Genomic DNA, 15,649 nt, shown 5'->3' with positions numbered 1-15,649 from the left:
ATTCACTTGCTAAAAGCTTCCTCCTCACAAGGTTTGGGCAAAATCTGACAAGAATCAAATTCTGAGGGTGGACACCAGTGGCTCACTCTTCTAATCCGAGCCACTCAGGAGGCTGAGATCTCGGGATCGCATTTCAGAGTCAGCCCAGGGCAGCAAAGCCCTTGACACTCCCACGTCCAATTCACCAGCAAAAAGTTGGTAGTGGAGTGTGGCTTAAATGGCAGAGTGCCAAACTTGAGCAAAAAGGCTAAGCAAGAGCTGCAGGACATGAGTTTAAGTCTCAGTACTGGCACGCACACACACAGACACAGACACAGACACAGACACACACGTCTAGATCCACTCCTTAGCAGCTGTCAAAGCAGGTCTTGTCTCATTTAATGCGCCCTTGTCCTTGGATTTCTACACACTGGGGATTCTTTGCTAACAAGCTCCCAGGTGATGAACTCCTGGCCCTCCCAACCCTAGACTTGTCTACTCTTTTTGCACCTTTCTGGGACCCAGGAGTAGGGAGCCAGTGTATGCGGGAGTGAGTGGGGGGAGAAGGTAGGAGACCAGGGAAAAAGGGGGAGGGCTGGAGGGGTGTGTGTGAAGGGGGCAGGAGCTGGAAGTGAGCGCGCATCACCACGCCCTCCAGGAGGCAGCCTGGACCCATCCTGGTCCCGCATTTGCGTAGCTGTCACTCAGGCCTGCCCTGGTCCCGCCCCTGCGTAACTGTCACCCAGGCCCCGCCCTGGTCCCCTGTGTCGCTGTCACTCAGGCCCCGCCCTCGTCCCGCCCCTGCGTTGCTGTCACTCAGGCCCCGCCCTTGTTCTGCCTTCCTCACCGTCAGCAACTCAGCCACGCCCTGGTTCCGTCCCCTCACTTTGCCCGCACCTAGGCCTCGCCCTCGTCCCGCCCTGCGCTCAACCGACTCCAAGGCCCCGCCCCCTCACGCTGCCCGCACCCAGGCCTCGCCCCTCCGGAGGACGCGTGCGCTTAGGCACCACCGAGGCTAGGCGGCTAGAGCGGCGGGCCGCGGTGGAGCGCACGGGGGCGCCGGGGGGCGGGCCCGGCCCCGCGCCGCAGGCCTTGTAGCCATTTTAGGAGGAAACCCTTACGGTTCCCCGGGGCGCGGCTTCAATTTCAACAACTTTATTGGCGCCCTCGCCTGCAGCTCAGCCCTCGCGTCCCGGCCCGGAGCGGGAAGCGCGGCTCTGGAGGTGGGCACGGTGTGGTGGGACCCCGGGGCGATGCTGTTGGGGATCCCGGGACGGTGCTGTTGGGGATCCCGGGACGGGGCTGGGCTGGCCGGGAACCCGGGGCGAGGGCGTCGGGGGGACCCCGGGGTGGGGCCGGGGTGGGTGGCGGTGGAGGCCGGCTTCCCCCCGGGCGTCCGCGCGGGGCCAGGCCGGGCGGCCTGACGCGCGGCGCTGTCCCCGCCGGGGTGGCTCCGCGCCGCGCCGCAGGTGCCGGGTTCCAGCCGTAGCCATGGGGAACACCACCAGCGAGCGGGCGTCCGGAGAGCGGCACGGCGCCAAGGCGGCCCGCGCTGAGGCCGGCGGCTCGGGCGTCGGCAAGGAGCACAGGATCATGGTGGGGAGCACCGACGACCCCAACGTCTTCAGCTTGCCCGACGCCAGGGTAAGGTGTCCTCGCCGCGCCGCGCTCCCTCCGCGGGGTTCCGGGGGGCTTTGGGCATCTCCGAGCGGACTCCTCCCCAAGGAGAGGAATTTGCGGTCCGCTCGCGGGATGGAGAGGTCGCGTGCTGCTCGTCCCGGAGCCCTGGGGTCTGGGGTCGGCTGACAGTCCGGGTCCCCTCACCTTAAGGGCTGGCCGACATTTACAGAGAGGGACAGACCCGGGGTCCATTTCTCACCTTGGCCTTAAAATGGCCAAATACATTGTTTTTTTTCCGTGTATCATTGTGAATGTGTCCGTGCATGCCTGCCGGTACTGGGTCTTGAACTCAGGGCCTGGGCGCTGTCCCTCAGCTTTTTCACTCAACGCTGGCGCTCTACCACTTGAGCCACACACAGCTCCATTTCTGGCTTTTTTTTTTTTTTTTTGGCGGTTAATTGGAAATAGAAGTAACAGATTTTCTTGGTCCTGGCTGGCTTCCAACCGCAATCCTCAGATCTCGGCCTCCTCAGTAGGATTACCAGTATCACTGCATGGTGTGCCCAGCATTCTGTGTATCTTTTTTTTTTTTTTAATCTTCTAGTAGCTCTGCACTTAGGATCTGCGTTCCTTTGCTGTGGCTATAAGCAGCTGTCATTTGCTTAGTTTGGAGAGGGATCAATAAAAGCAATCAGTGATTTGGTTGGTGGCTCCCATGCACTATATTTTGTGGTGGCTGAGTTCTAGCAGGACTTTCACACCAGCTACATCTCAAGTGGAAGAGCAGTGATTCCTCCATTCTCCAGTTGCTCAAAATGTTGCCTCGTGGCAACTTCTGTTTGTACTAAAGAAAAGGCAAATGAAGTGGCAGCAATGTGGCTGCTGTGCTACAGTTTGTGTCAGTATCGAGGCCTGAACTCAGGGCTTTGTCCTTTTGCTTGTTTTTTCTTTCTTTTTTTTGCACAGCCTGGTGCCTTAGCACTTGAGCCACAACTCCATTTTTGTCTTCTTACTATTTAATTGGAGATCTGAGTCTCTTGGGACTTGTCTGCTCAGACTGGTTTTGAACCTTGATCTTCACATCTCAGCCTCCTGAGTAGCCAAGATTTCAGACTTGAGCCACTAGCTTTGTGCTACAGTTTCTAGTCACAGTTAAAACCAGTTACATTAGCTATACTCTCAACATTAGATACATTTACCTCCTCAAATAGTCTGAGGTAGAATAGAAAAATAGAGTAGATTGGAATGTATTGGATTCTTTCTGTCTGTTTTTGTTGTTGTTGTTGTTGCTTTTGCCAGTCCTGGGCTTGGACTCAGGGCCTGAGCTCTGTCCCTGGCTTCTTTTTACTCAAGGCTAGCTCTCTACCTCTTGAGCCACAGCACCACTTCCCAGCCTTTCCTGTTTATATGGTGCTGAGGAATCGAACCCAGGGCTTCATGCATGCTAGGCAAGTTACTCTACTGCTAAACCACATTCCCAGCCCTCTGGATTATTTCTTAATTAGATTACTTCCTTGCTGAACTGGACTTTAGACAAAATACTCTGTGTGTGTGTGTGTGTGTGTGTGTGTGTGTGTGTGTGTGTGTGTACGTGTGTGTACGTACATGCGTACGTACTGGTGCTTGAACTCAGAGCCTGGGTGCTGTCCCTGACCTTTTTTCACTCAAGGCTGACACTATTGCACTTGAGCCACAACTCCATTTTCTGGCCTGGCTTCAAACCACTGTCTCGGCTTCCTGAGTAGGATTACAGGTAGCATTACCTTGGTAGCACATGAGATTTTGATTCTTTGTTATTTTCTTTGAATCCCAATATCATCATCACTTGAAGATTCTTTTCCATTTCTTTTTTTTTTTTTCTTCTCTCCTAGCTCAGGATTTCTTCCTCATCATTTGAGCTGTCTATCCTGTCATCTGAATTTACTCGTCAAAGCTTTCTCAGGATGATATTGCCTTGTGGTGGTTTTGCCCTATTCCTACATTGATGACTCAGGATTTAAGTACAGTCAGCCTGTTACTGCAGTCACTGGTGTCCTGAATAAAAGCTAGATTGCTCAGCGTATGAATCGAGGCCTATTTTAGATAATTTGTTCCTTCACCTCCATCTGGCCCTGTGTGGAATAAGAAAACAGGTTCTGGTACCTCCTAAGGTGTCATCTAGACTCTTAACGTCTGCATCTTCACACTGTAATTTGATTTGCTATTTGCTGCCTGGTGTTCTGATGACCACTCACTTGGAGTAAACAATCTTTCTGTTAGTAGCTACCACAGAAATGTCAGGTCATAAGCGGAAGGGCTTTGCTCCAAAGCTAGGCATATTAATAGTTTGCACTTTCAAATCCTAGACTGAAAATCCTGTCATTAAAAGTAATGGCAGTGGAGCCCACATTGCTTCCCCATAGCCTGCTTTTTCAGTGGACCAAAGGACAAGCTGTTGGGCAGTTCTGTTTCTGCATTACAGTCACTGAGACTTGTTTAAATACTTCATGGAAAATTTGCAACATAAAGGAGTATATTGTAATGAATTCTCTACACTTGTTACACTCCCGGCCTCCAACCAACTATTTTGAATCAAATTCCAACTATCATAAGAAATAATATCTGTGAACCTTTTTAGGTCTTACTTCAAAAGATGAGAGGGTTTTTGTGTTGTTATTTGTTTGTTTTATTTCAACTTGCCCCAAGTATTATTACCTAGGAAGCTTTTTAAATAAGTAGACCCCAAGACTGTATATCTGAGTTAGAATTTGAGGTTTTTTTCCAAAGCATATTAGAATACATAGTTTCAAACACACACACACACACACACACACGTAGCCAGTTAAGCAGAGAGCTTTATTTTGAGGATATGGAGAAAGGAGATTCTGTCTTGAGCCAGTTCCCCTGTGTGATGTGATGGAAAAGTTACTTCCCTTATTCCTGGTCTCTCACACTACAGTTTTGAGAAATACCAGGAAACAGTATGAAAGGTAGACTTTTCCATTTGGAAAGAAAGTTGTAAAGAAGGAAGTTGTCTTTCTTTTTTAACCCACATTTTGTTTAGTAATCATTTTTTTCTTTTGGATTTTTTTGAGGCATGGTCTGTATGTAGTATAGGCTGACCTAGAACTCAGGATCTTCCTGCTTCAGTTCTGTGTGCTGGTATTACAGGAGTGCACCAATGAACCTGGCTGTTTGGTCATATTTTGACTTAAAATTGAACAGTCTTATTTACCTATTGTCTTGTCAATTTAAGTCAGTCTGAAGTAGAGGTTAAAATACATTTTCTATTTTGTTTTATTTTGTTTTTACCGGTCCTGGGGCTTGAACTCAAGGCTTGAGCACTGGCCCTGACTTCTTTTTGCTCAAGGCTAGCACTCTGCCACTTGAGCCACAGCACTACTTCTGGCTTTTTCTATATATGTGGTGCCGAGGAATTGAACCCAGGGCTTCATGTATACGAGGCAAACACTCCATCACTAGGCCATATTCCCAGCCCCTTAAAACACATTTTCTATAAAGGTCAAATAATAAATGTTCTAGACTATGGGTTATTCATACAGTTTCTGTCACAACTGCTCTCTCCTGCCGCTGGCACAGGAAAGCAGCTGTAGCTAATAAGTAAATAAATGTTTATTTTATTATTATTTTTTTGTCAGTCGTGGGGCTTGGACTCAGGGCCTAGGTGCTGTCTTGAGCGTTTCTGCTCAAGGCTAGCTCTACCACCTTGAGCCACAGCTCCACTTCCAGTTCTTTGGTTGTTAGAGATACAAGTCTCATGGACTTTCATGCCCAGGCTGGCTTCAAACTGCAATCCTCAGATATCAGCTTGGGATTACAGGCCTGTGAGCCACCAGTGCCTGGCTTTGTTATAGCTATTAAAGAAAAACAATAACAAACTTGTGGAAGCATCTGGTTCCTTGTCTATAGTTTGCCAGCTTCTGGCCTAAAGGATGCTAATGAACAGAAGTGAAGGAGTTACTCTTTTTTTTTTTTTTTCAGAATTCCATAAGCCTCATTCTGCTTTTGTTAATGGAGTATTTGTGTGTATATGTGTGTATGTACACACCAGTGTGTAACAGTACTAGGGCTTAAACTCAGGATCTTGCATTCTTCTTGCTTAGCTTTTTCACTCGCAGCTTGTGCCCTACCACTTGGTCTACACTTCTACTTCTGGCTTTTTGTTGACTAATTTGAGATAAAAAGTTTCCTAGACTTTCTTGCCCAGGCTGGCTTTGAGCCACAATCCTCAAATCTCAGCTTCTTGAGTAGCTAGGGTTATATACATGAGCCACCAGCACTGGCTAACAAGTTGTTTTTTGACCTTTTGGTCCTTGAGACTCCAAAATTGTACCCTTAAATAATTAGTATAAACTTGGCATAGTTGAGCAAGGAAATTTATAACCACTTCCCCAGTCTTACTATATCAGTGATGTTATTTTCACTTTATTTATTTAGTTATGCATTAGTAGTTATAGTGTTGGCAATCAAACCCAGAGCCTCACAAATGCTAGGCTGCATCTCTAGTCCTTAGAATTTTGTGTTTTTCCTCTGGCATCATTGAGGATTGAATCCAGAGCCTCACACATTAGACCAGCACTCTACTACTTGAACCATGCTTGAAGCCTATAAGTTTTTAATTTTTCATGTCTCTTCGTGTAATCTATAAGCTAAAATCATTTATGAATTACTTATGAATTTAGTTTCAATAACTTTCATTACAACTGATAATTGAGAGTTGTTTATATTTGCCTTAGTATAGTCTTACTAGAGCCATCTTTGTTTTCTTCTTTTTAGTGCTGTTATTGAGTTTAAATTGAGGGCTTGGCCACTGACTCTTAACTTTTTTGCTCATGGCTTGTGCTCTACCACTTGAGCCCCTGCTCCACTCTGGCCTCTTGCTAGTTAATTGGAGATATGAATCTTCTAGATTTGTCTACCCAGGCTGGCTTCAAACTTTGATCCTTAGATGTCAACCTTCTGCATAGCTAGGAATACAGGCGGGAGCCACAGGTAATCAAGTGAGGAAGGTGAGCCTGGGTTGTGGAAGGGAGAGTGATGTGTGCAGGCCTAAAAGTCAGGCTGTGATGTGGGCCACACTTGAGCATAAGGCATTGAACCGGTTTGGTCCTTCATTAGTTTTTCTAGAATTTGCTCAGATGACAACTTTTAAGGCTTCTCTCCCTATGCCGAAGCCTAGTACTCCTTTCTGCCCTAGGGAAGCAAGTGACCTTTTAAGACTTCTCCTCGGGTCACTATTTATTATTCTAGGGATGACCTGCTCCTTCTTACAGCTCCCTGGGGACAAAGAGTTTGTATCCTGGCAGCAGGATTTGGACGACTGTGTAAAGCCCACCCAGCAGGCCCGGCCCACGGTTATCCGCTGGTCTGAAGGAGGCAAAGAGGTCTTCATCTCTGGGTCCTTCAACAATTGGAGCGCCAAGATCCCACTGATTAAGAGGTGAAGAGAAGTGTCTTGGTTGAGTCTACAGGGTCCAGGAATTGAGACCTGATGCCCTTCCCCTGAGACACCAGGCCTCAGGGGAATTTGTGGTCATAATATAGTTTTAAAACTATATTATGTGGCCTTTGCTGTGCTTGGAGGAAGCTGTCTGAACTGGCCGAGTTCTGTTGCTCTGATTTTTGTACTCTGTGTGTGTGTCTGTATGTCTGTGTGTGTGCACATGCGCATACGCACGCGTGCATGTGTGTGCCTGTACTGGGACCTAACTCAGGGCCTGAGCATTGTTCCTTACTTTTTTCTGCTCAAGACTTGCATTCTACCACTTGAGCCACACCTCGATTTCTGGCTTTTTACTAGGTAATTGGAGATAAGAATCTCTCAGACTTTTCTGCCCTGGTTGGCTTCAAACCAGAATCCTCAGATCTCAGCCTCCTGAGTACCTAGGATAACAGGCATGAGCCACTGGAACCCAGCTGGTTTTTATATTTCTGACTTTATACAGGGTGAAGTTCTAGGGAGTAAACCTGTAATGTCTTATAAAGCAATAATGAATCATTGAGCTGGTTGTTAGAGTAGTCCATTGTGGCACAGGTCACATGACAGAAGAGGGTCAACCGTCTCTGGAAAGAGTTACCTTATAGGGCTTCTGTTCGTGTATGCATTTATTTTGTGATAACGGGAGTTGAATCTAGGACCTCACTCTTGCTAGCTCTACCACTTGAGTCATTTTCCCTTCCCTTGGTAGTATTTCTGTATGTTGAATCTACTTGTTACCTTACTTGTGAGCAACATACTGGAACAAAATAGTTATTCTGAGGTGACTATTTGCGGGAATTGCTGACTGCAGTTGTTCTCAGATATTGGTTAAAAACTAAAGTTTTGGGGAGAAGTTGGCAAATCCATGTCCAAGATGATACAGAAAGGAGAATGGATCTCGACACTATTTTGTACACAAGGGCTACAGTGGCTTAGGAATGTGGCAGGCCATGTGATTGCCATTTGTGTTTTACATTCTGTTTTCTAAAAGAAACCTGGCCTGTTGACATTCTTCTTTCTTCCATAGCCATAATGATTTCGTTGCTATCCTGGACCTCCCAGAGGGGGAGCACCAATACAAGTTCTTTGTGGATGGACAGTGGGTTCATGATCCAGCGGAGGTAAGGCCTTGATCTCCAGGGAGCCATTGGCTTAGCAGCCTCTTTTCAGCTGCTCTTCCTGTCAAGATTGATGGGTAACAGCTCTCCTGTGCTAGAGAATCTGTCTCTCCCTCTCCTTCCCTCTTTCTCCTTCTTCCTTTCTCTCTCTTTCCTTCTCTCTCCCTCTCTCCTCTTTCTCTCCCTCTCCCACTCTCCCTTCCCTGCTTTCCCCCTCTCTCCCTCTTCTTTCCTCTCCCTCTCTCTCCCGTATTCAGAATTAAACTTGGGGCCTTTTGCTTACCAAGCTTGCTTGCTTGGGTGGCACTCTACCATTCCAGCCACATCTTCAGTCTGGCTTTTTACTGGTTACTTGGAGATAGAACTTCTCTGCCTGGTGTCTTTGAACCTTAATCCTCACAATTTCAGCCTCCTGAGTATAGTAGAATTACAGGTGTGAACTACTGGTGCCTGGCTTAGGATTTCTCTCTTGATAAATGATAGAAGTGCTGATTATGATTGTTTTTTAACTTTTAGTACAAATGGGAGGATGGGGTAGAAGAGAGGAATTTGAAAATCTGTAATTCATTCAATTGTTTTATTCACTGTTTCAGCCTGTGATTACCAGTCAGCTCGGCACGATTAATAATTTGATACATGTGAAGAAATCTGATTTTGAAGTGTTTGATGCTTTAAAGCTAGATTCTATGGAAAGCTCTGAGACAGCTTGTCGAGGTACTTTTGTGGTACTTGATTTCTTACTGTGTCTTTTGTAATGCACATTTCTTTCCCAAAAGATTTTCTTGCTTGGTTTTATATTTTCATTTCTTTTTGGGAAACTTCTGAATCATGTGTACACACACACACACACACACACACACACACACACACACACACTGTCATGCAGGTCTCAGATATTGCTTGTACCCTTTATTACAGGTGATGGTTTCTACTTTCTATTTTGTCTTTAGAGCCCACAAGTAGCCTATAGCCTTTAGTTTGCAAGCCATTTCTAGTAACGTCTCAAGTTTTCCATTAGCATTTGCTGATCACTGCCTGGGTAATGTTACCTAGCAGGTGCTAGCTTTATCTTGCTGTCTAACTAAGCTGACAGAGATTTGTGTTGTCAACTGGAGAGTTCAGTTTTATAGTTTTAATGACTCCTTGGTAGCAAGTTGAAAAACTAAACACAATTCTGATTGTAATTGAAATTTGGCTTTAGGCTTTAAACCCATTGGAACCCATTTTATTAAAGTAGTTACAATGAATGGGTACTTACTCTACATTCATGTGACATTTAGTCATGTATGTGACTTTGAGAAAATCACTTAGCCATGTAATGGGTTTTAAATTGTGTGTGTGTGTGTGTGTGTGTGTGTGTGTGTGTGTGTGTGTGTGCTGTGTATGTGGCCATTACTGTGCCTTGAATGCCATGTGTGCCATTACTGTGACTTGAACTGAGGGCCTGAGTATTGTCCCTTAGCTATTTTGCTCAAGGGTAGTGCTCTATCTTGAACCATAGCTCCACTTTTGGCCAATTAATTGGAGATGAGAGTCTCATACACTTTTCTGCCCAGGGTAGCTTCAAACTGTGACCCTCTGCCTCCTGAGTTGCTAAGATGACAGGTGTGAGCCACCAGTACTCAGCCTGGAGCTGAGGTCTTGGGCCCTTTATCTTACCTCTTCCTAAAAAGGAACTTCCTACTTTATGTCCAGCATTTTCCTTTTGCTTTTCCCTTTGCTCCTTAAAATTGTAAACCGACTAGATCACAAGCTTCTGGTCTGTCACATACATACATATACGTATATGTATATGTATATATAAACACACGTATGTGTGTGTATGTGCATGTGTATTATTGGCCATGAATCATTATTAATTTTTCAACTCTCCTTGACATTTTTGTAAATATCTTTCAGACCTTTCCAGCTCACCCCCAGGGCCTTATGGTCAAGAAATGTATGTGTTTCGATCTGAGGAGAGATTTAAGTCCCCACCCATCCTCCCACCTCACTTACTCCAAGTTATTCTTAACAAGGACACCAATATTTCTGTAAGTATCCTCAGAATATTACTAGAGCATCTTGGAAATCTCTAGGGTATTTGGTTCAAATTTCAGTAATCCTGTAATTTGGGATTACTAGGCAGATATGTTAAGATTATAAATCATATACATATCAATATCATTATAGGTTTCCTTTTGCAAGGCTGAACTGTAGCTTTTATAGCTCTCCATATCAAAATTTATAGTTGTCTCTGTTCCTAATAAAATGTGAACCAAGCTATGCTGGAACCAATTTTAGGACTTCTATTCCAACACAAGATAAGAGAGGAGTATTTATCACTTGAGAGTATACAAAATAATTGGTTTTGTTTGTTTGTTTGTTTTGTGTAGGTATTGGGGCTTGAACTCAAGGCTTTGAGCTCTTGCTTAGCTTTTTTGCTCAAGGTTGGCACTCTACCACTTGAGCCACACTTCCTTTCCAATTTTTTGTTGGTTATTTGGAAACAGTCTTGGATTTGTCTCTCCAGGCTGGCTTTGAACCAGGATCCTCAGAGTTCAGCTTCCTGAGTAGCTAGGATTATAGGCGTGAGCCACTGGCACCCAGCTAAAATTCTTAACAAGTTCTGAAAACCCTGAGAAAGAATAAAGTATTTGTGAATTAGTGTGCATGTGTGTCTGTGCTCTTATTCCAATTGGTGATTGTTGCTGTTTTTTTCTCTGTCAGTGTGACCCCGCCTTACTTCCCGAGCCCAATCATGTTATGCTGAATCATCTCTATGCACTGTCCATTAAGGTAAGTGGCCGTCCTGGTTCCTTATGGCCCCTGAGAGGAGAAGGTATGGGGAACGGGGTAGGGGGTTTGTTTTGAAATCTCAGCCTCTGTATCTGTGTCTGGCTAAGTGAATTGCCCAATGACTGAATGGTCTCTTTTTTTCCCCCTGATTTCTCTTTTGGTGGCTAGAATCACTACATTACTTCCTTACATAGCAGCTCATAGCTATAGGATCTTATTTGTAGGAAAATCAGGTTTAGCTTCCAGTTCACCAAAGGCCTGAAGGAAATAGTAAATGGAGCCCTTTTGGTGCCCAGTGTTGTCTACCTTTTTGGTAAGTAAAGGGGAAACCTGAGCTAATTTGTCCCAGCCACCCCAGCTCTAAAGTCCACTTTGGTTTTTCTGTTGCTGTAGACTCTGGGTTGAAATTACCTGTTCTTGCCATCTTCTGTATCTGTGTGGTTTCCAGCACAGCTGTTGAAGTCTGCTTGGACCAGGCAAGGCTGGTCATCCCTGCTGAGCTGGAGCACACATGAGTGTTCTGAGCCATGTGTCCAGGAAGAGCCACAGTGATGCTTCTTTGAGTGGCTTGTATTTTTCAGGTGTGCAGCTAGATTAGGAAAATCACTGATTGACCTTAATGGTAATACATACAATTAAAAAAATACATTACCGAGTTTCATTTTCATAATGACTTTGTGAGATATGTATTATTTTTAACCCCTACTTTATAGATAAAGAAATTGAGGCTCAGAGAAGGTCAGATTGCCAATATGTGGCAGAGCCAGCCCTGCCAGTCCTGACTCCATGTTCTCTCCTATGCAGCCTGGCGCAGGTTTTTGTCTTACCTGCTCATTTCTACATCTCTCCTAGAGGGTTTTGTTTGTTTGGCCAGTCCTGGGCCTTGGACTCAGGGCCTGAGCACTGTCCCTGGCTTCTTCCGGCTCAAGGCTAGCACTCTGCCACCTGAGCCACAGCGCCCCTTCTGGCCATTTTCCATATATGTGGTGCTGGGGAATCGAACCCAGAGCTTCATGTGTAGGAGGCAAGCACTCTTGCCACTAGGCCATATTCCCAGCCCCTACATCTCTCCTAGAGTTCAGTGTTTTCACTTGCCTCACATTTGCCCTACTTTGGCTGCATCTACTCCAATCAGATTGTTAATCTATTCATTGTGGGTCACACAGGATGAAGGAATGCAGGAAGACAAACTGGTTTCTGTATTTGATTTGATTTGCTTCCATTCTTTGGTGTTTCAGTGCTGAATTTTGCCTCTTGTAACTGCTTCTTGAGGTCCAGGCCTACTCTGTTCTCCTTAGGTACCCACAGCCTTTAACACAGCCTATAAGGTGGTACTTTGTACTCCTCCTTGCTCCTTTGACCTGAATGTAAGGTCTTGATTATTGTTGTTCATGAAGGCCTTATCCACCAGGCAGAGTGTAGGCTTGGTCCCCTCCAGGTCAGCGGGGATTTTGAGTTCATCCCTGGTACCAAATGGAAATTGGACCTGCATCAGGGCTTGGATCATTTCCCTTTCTTCACACTGTATTTAAGGTTTCTTCCTAGAAATAGATGCTAGTTTTAAGCCTAGTGTTAGAATTTGAAGCAAGGAAGGGAGCAAGAAGGTGGGAACCCTTTCATTCTGTGTCCTGTGCTGTGTATCAGAGCCATTTCCCTTGATCTTAACCAGAGGCCAAGAAGCCATGATCATCACCACCATCAGAACCGCTAGGTGTTAACTTCATATGAAGAGGGGGAGAAAGGCTTAGGGACCTTTAAACTGGCTATCCAAGGCCACAAATACAGTAAACCACAGGAAGCTAGATTAGAACTAAAGTTGATATGGCTGAAAAAGCAAGCCTTTTCTGTCATATAAAAATGTTCATTAAAAGCGAGTGCTGCTGGGCACAGTGGTTCAAGTCTGTAATTCTAGGCTCTTAGGAAGAGATTGGAGGATGACAGTTCAAGGCCAACCCAAGGAAAAAAGTTCATGAGCTCCATCTCAACCAGTGGCTGGGCAGAGTGGCATGTGCCTGTCATCCCAGCCACACGAGGAAGCACTGTAAGAGGTCATTATCCAGGCCAGCTCAGGCATAAAGAGATAGCCTATCTCAGCAATAATAGCTATGGAGTGGTTCAAGTGGTAGAGTGCCTACCTAAGTGCCAGGCCCTGAGTCCAACTCTCAGTTAAACTCAGTAAGTAATTAGATGGACTCCAGAAGGGGAAGAGCTGCCTACCCTGAATGAATGCATGAATAAGTTGCATATGCTTCTTTCCCTCACAGGACAGTGTGATGGTCCTTAGTGCAACCCATCGCTACAAGAAGAAGTATGTCACCACACTGCTGTACAAGCCCATCTGAAGACGTGCCGCACCACGCTGCCTCCCAGCAGGCTAGAGACGGCTCCCTTGCCTCCTAACTGAGCCAGTCTTATCTCAGACTGGAAGGCTGATTTGCTTTGAGGCTGAACGTGTGTGTTCAGAGCTTCTGAGTCGGAGGCTCTGCTTTTGCATTTGGTTGCAGATGAGAGCTTTATGAGTTCATGGAATTTATTTTAAGATAAAACACATATATGTATATATACATATGAGAGGAAGGCTATGGAAGCTGACCTGGCCCAGCTCAATGGATTCCCTCTCCCTCCAGACCTGGTTGGGGGAACTGCAGGGAGAAGTATACAGGAAGCTTGTTTTCCTCAAGCACACTTGTAGGATCCTAGCTGGGTGCGGCCCCTGGGCTGCTCCTGTGAGAGAGGAATGGACTTGTGCTATGTGTCTGTCTCCTTCCGGCTGCTTGCTGCAGGGTACCTTCCCTTTCACGGGCTCGCTGTGTCCCCACAATATGCAGTGCAGTTTTGTGGTCTTTTATAGGACATCAGATGCCCTTTTCCCTCTCACATCCTTCCTTCAATAGCCGCCTTCAGCTCCCACACTCTACCGCTCTAATGCCAAACCCACTGGGCAAATGACCCTTTGAAAAGTAGTGTGGACTTCCCACATCAGACACTGGCGCACCAAGGGTCTGCTCCTTAGGCCAGCCACTTCACTTTACCACTTGTTAACCTCTATTGAGGAAAATGTAGCTCCCTGTTCTACTGAAGGCCACACCTTGGCCGCATGGCACATTTTCACTGGTCTTTCCATGTGGCCTGGTCCTGCTTTTGGCAGACGGCTCTGCAGGTAGGTGTGGAGATAGGGAAGTCATAGAGGTCTTACAGATATGCCTATGTTTTTCTTTAGTTACAAAATTAATCTTCTTCACTGACATTGAGAGAGAAGTTCAGGCTTTTGATAAATGTTTCTTCTGATTTTCCTCTCTATTCTAGGGAAAAATACAATCTTGCCTGGTTCAGATACAAATTCATCCTGACTCATTTGATACATATGACTAGATTCAATAAGTGTCTCCAACATTCATAACCAGGAAGAGTATAGTTCTTTGTACTAAATGTTAATGAGATAATTTACTTTTCCCTTCTGCCTCTTCTTTTTAAAGATCAAGTAGTGGCACTGAGTTCTGTTTATGGATTGAAAAGTATTTAGTCCACCCTTGGGGTTTAGAGATAAAACATTTCCCCCAAGTATCTTGGCTCTTCCATGTTACAGATGAATGCAAGTCAGACATTCAACAAGGAAGGAGGCCAAACTCGATGGTTGAGCGACCCCTTGACCGCTGAGGCCAGCCACACTGACAGGGCCAACAGGTCAGTGGAGCCCCCACCCGCCTTGCCCATGCGCATGTGGCAGCACAGTTCTCTTTGGGCTCTGTTGTCTTTCCTCATCCAGGGCATGAGGCTGATGAGTGTGGGTGGGTTGGCAGGACACAGATGGCTTTAAGTGTTTGGGGGTTCGTTGGCAAGGGGGAAGGCTGCTTTTGCCATGTAAGCCCAGTCTATAGCAGGCAGCCTCTGTGGAGATTTTTTTCACAGTCCAGCCCTCTTTTCCAAGGGCGTGCGGTTTTAGAATGTCAGGCCAAGGCCCATTGTGGCCACCTTGGGACTCTGCTCGGTTGTTGTACAGGGAGCTTTGTTCTTATTCGGTGCCCATGGGTTGAGTGGGCCTCCTAGGTGGATTTAAAACCTTTGTTGCGACATGGAGATTTTGCCCTTCTCAGATTGCTTGTTAACAATATTGAAACATTGTCTGTGCATGCATGTGTTAAAGCTCACTCCACAAAGGTATGTGGACAGAAAACAAGCCGAGGACAGAAAACCAGCTGAGTCTCTCGAGCTTCTGGGGGTTCTGTGAATCAAGTCTGGCGCTGGTGATCTTCTAATCTGGGGATGGCTAGTTGCGTCTAGTTTTGGTGATCCTCAGATCTTCCTAATCTGGAAGTGTGCAGAGAGGTCAGTCTCCCCGATTCTGAAGTAATCTCGGCCAGATGTGAAGTAGGAGCCTTGCATCTGGCGAGGAGGGGAAGATGCAGGGGAGAGGAGCCTGTCCTGCCCCATCCCTCTCTCCCTGCTAGTGCTGGCACTGAGAGGCCTGCCCCAGGCTGACACAAGGAAAGGAGTGGTGGAAAGAAGGTAATCCACACTTAGCTGTCCTTTGTTCTGGTTAGTTTACGGGATTGTGTATTTTCTGAACAAGAGAGTTCTAAGAAATGCATAAAGGGGAAAAAAACTTTAGTTTTTTTTTTTTTTTTTTTTTTTTTTTTTGGCCAGTCCTGGGCCTTGGACTCAGGGCCTGAGCACT

At 46.0% G+C, this 15,649-nt stretch overlaps 1 protein-coding gene across 1 annotated transcript; it reads left to right on the top strand.

The window, feature by feature from the left end:
* Window positions 1-1,023: 1,023 nt before the first annotated feature.
* On the top strand, window positions 1,024-15,606 carry Prkab2 (protein kinase AMP-activated non-catalytic subunit beta 2). The gene is made up of 8 exons (XM_048351894.1): window positions 1,024-1,202; window positions 1,449-1,623; window positions 6,873-7,039; window positions 8,106-8,199; window positions 8,790-8,910; window positions 10,096-10,229; window positions 10,906-10,974; window positions 13,239-15,606. The coding sequence occupies exons 2-8, from the start codon at window positions 1,471-1,473 to the stop codon at window positions 13,314-13,316; spliced, it is 816 nt and encodes a 271-aa protein (XP_048207851.1). The 5' UTR covers window positions 1,024-1,202; window positions 1,449-1,470; the 3' UTR covers window positions 13,317-15,606.
* Window positions 15,607-15,649: the final 43 nt, after the last annotated feature.

This window comes from Perognathus longimembris, chromosome 7 (assembly GCF_023159225.1).
Source record: "Perognathus longimembris pacificus isolate PPM17 chromosome 7, ASM2315922v1, whole genome shotgun sequence".
In the NCBI taxonomy this organism is placed as follows: Eukaryota; Metazoa; Chordata; class Mammalia; order Rodentia; family Heteromyidae; genus Perognathus; species Perognathus longimembris.
This window is presented reverse-complemented; position numbering and strand designations above follow the sequence as displayed.

Coding starts and splice junctions, on each gene's coding strand:
- Prkab2 (XM_048351894.1), top strand. CDS start 1,471: ATGGGGAACACCACCAGCGAGCGGGCGTCCGGAGAGCGGCACGGCGCC. Junction 7,040..8,105: donor AAGATCCCACTGATTAAGAG/GTGAAGAGAAGT, acceptor TTTCTTCCATAG/CCATAATGATTTCGTTGCTA. Junction 8,911..10,095: donor CTCTGAGACAGCTTGTCGAG/GTACTTTTGTGG, acceptor AATATCTTTCAG/ACCTTTCCAGCTCACCCCCA.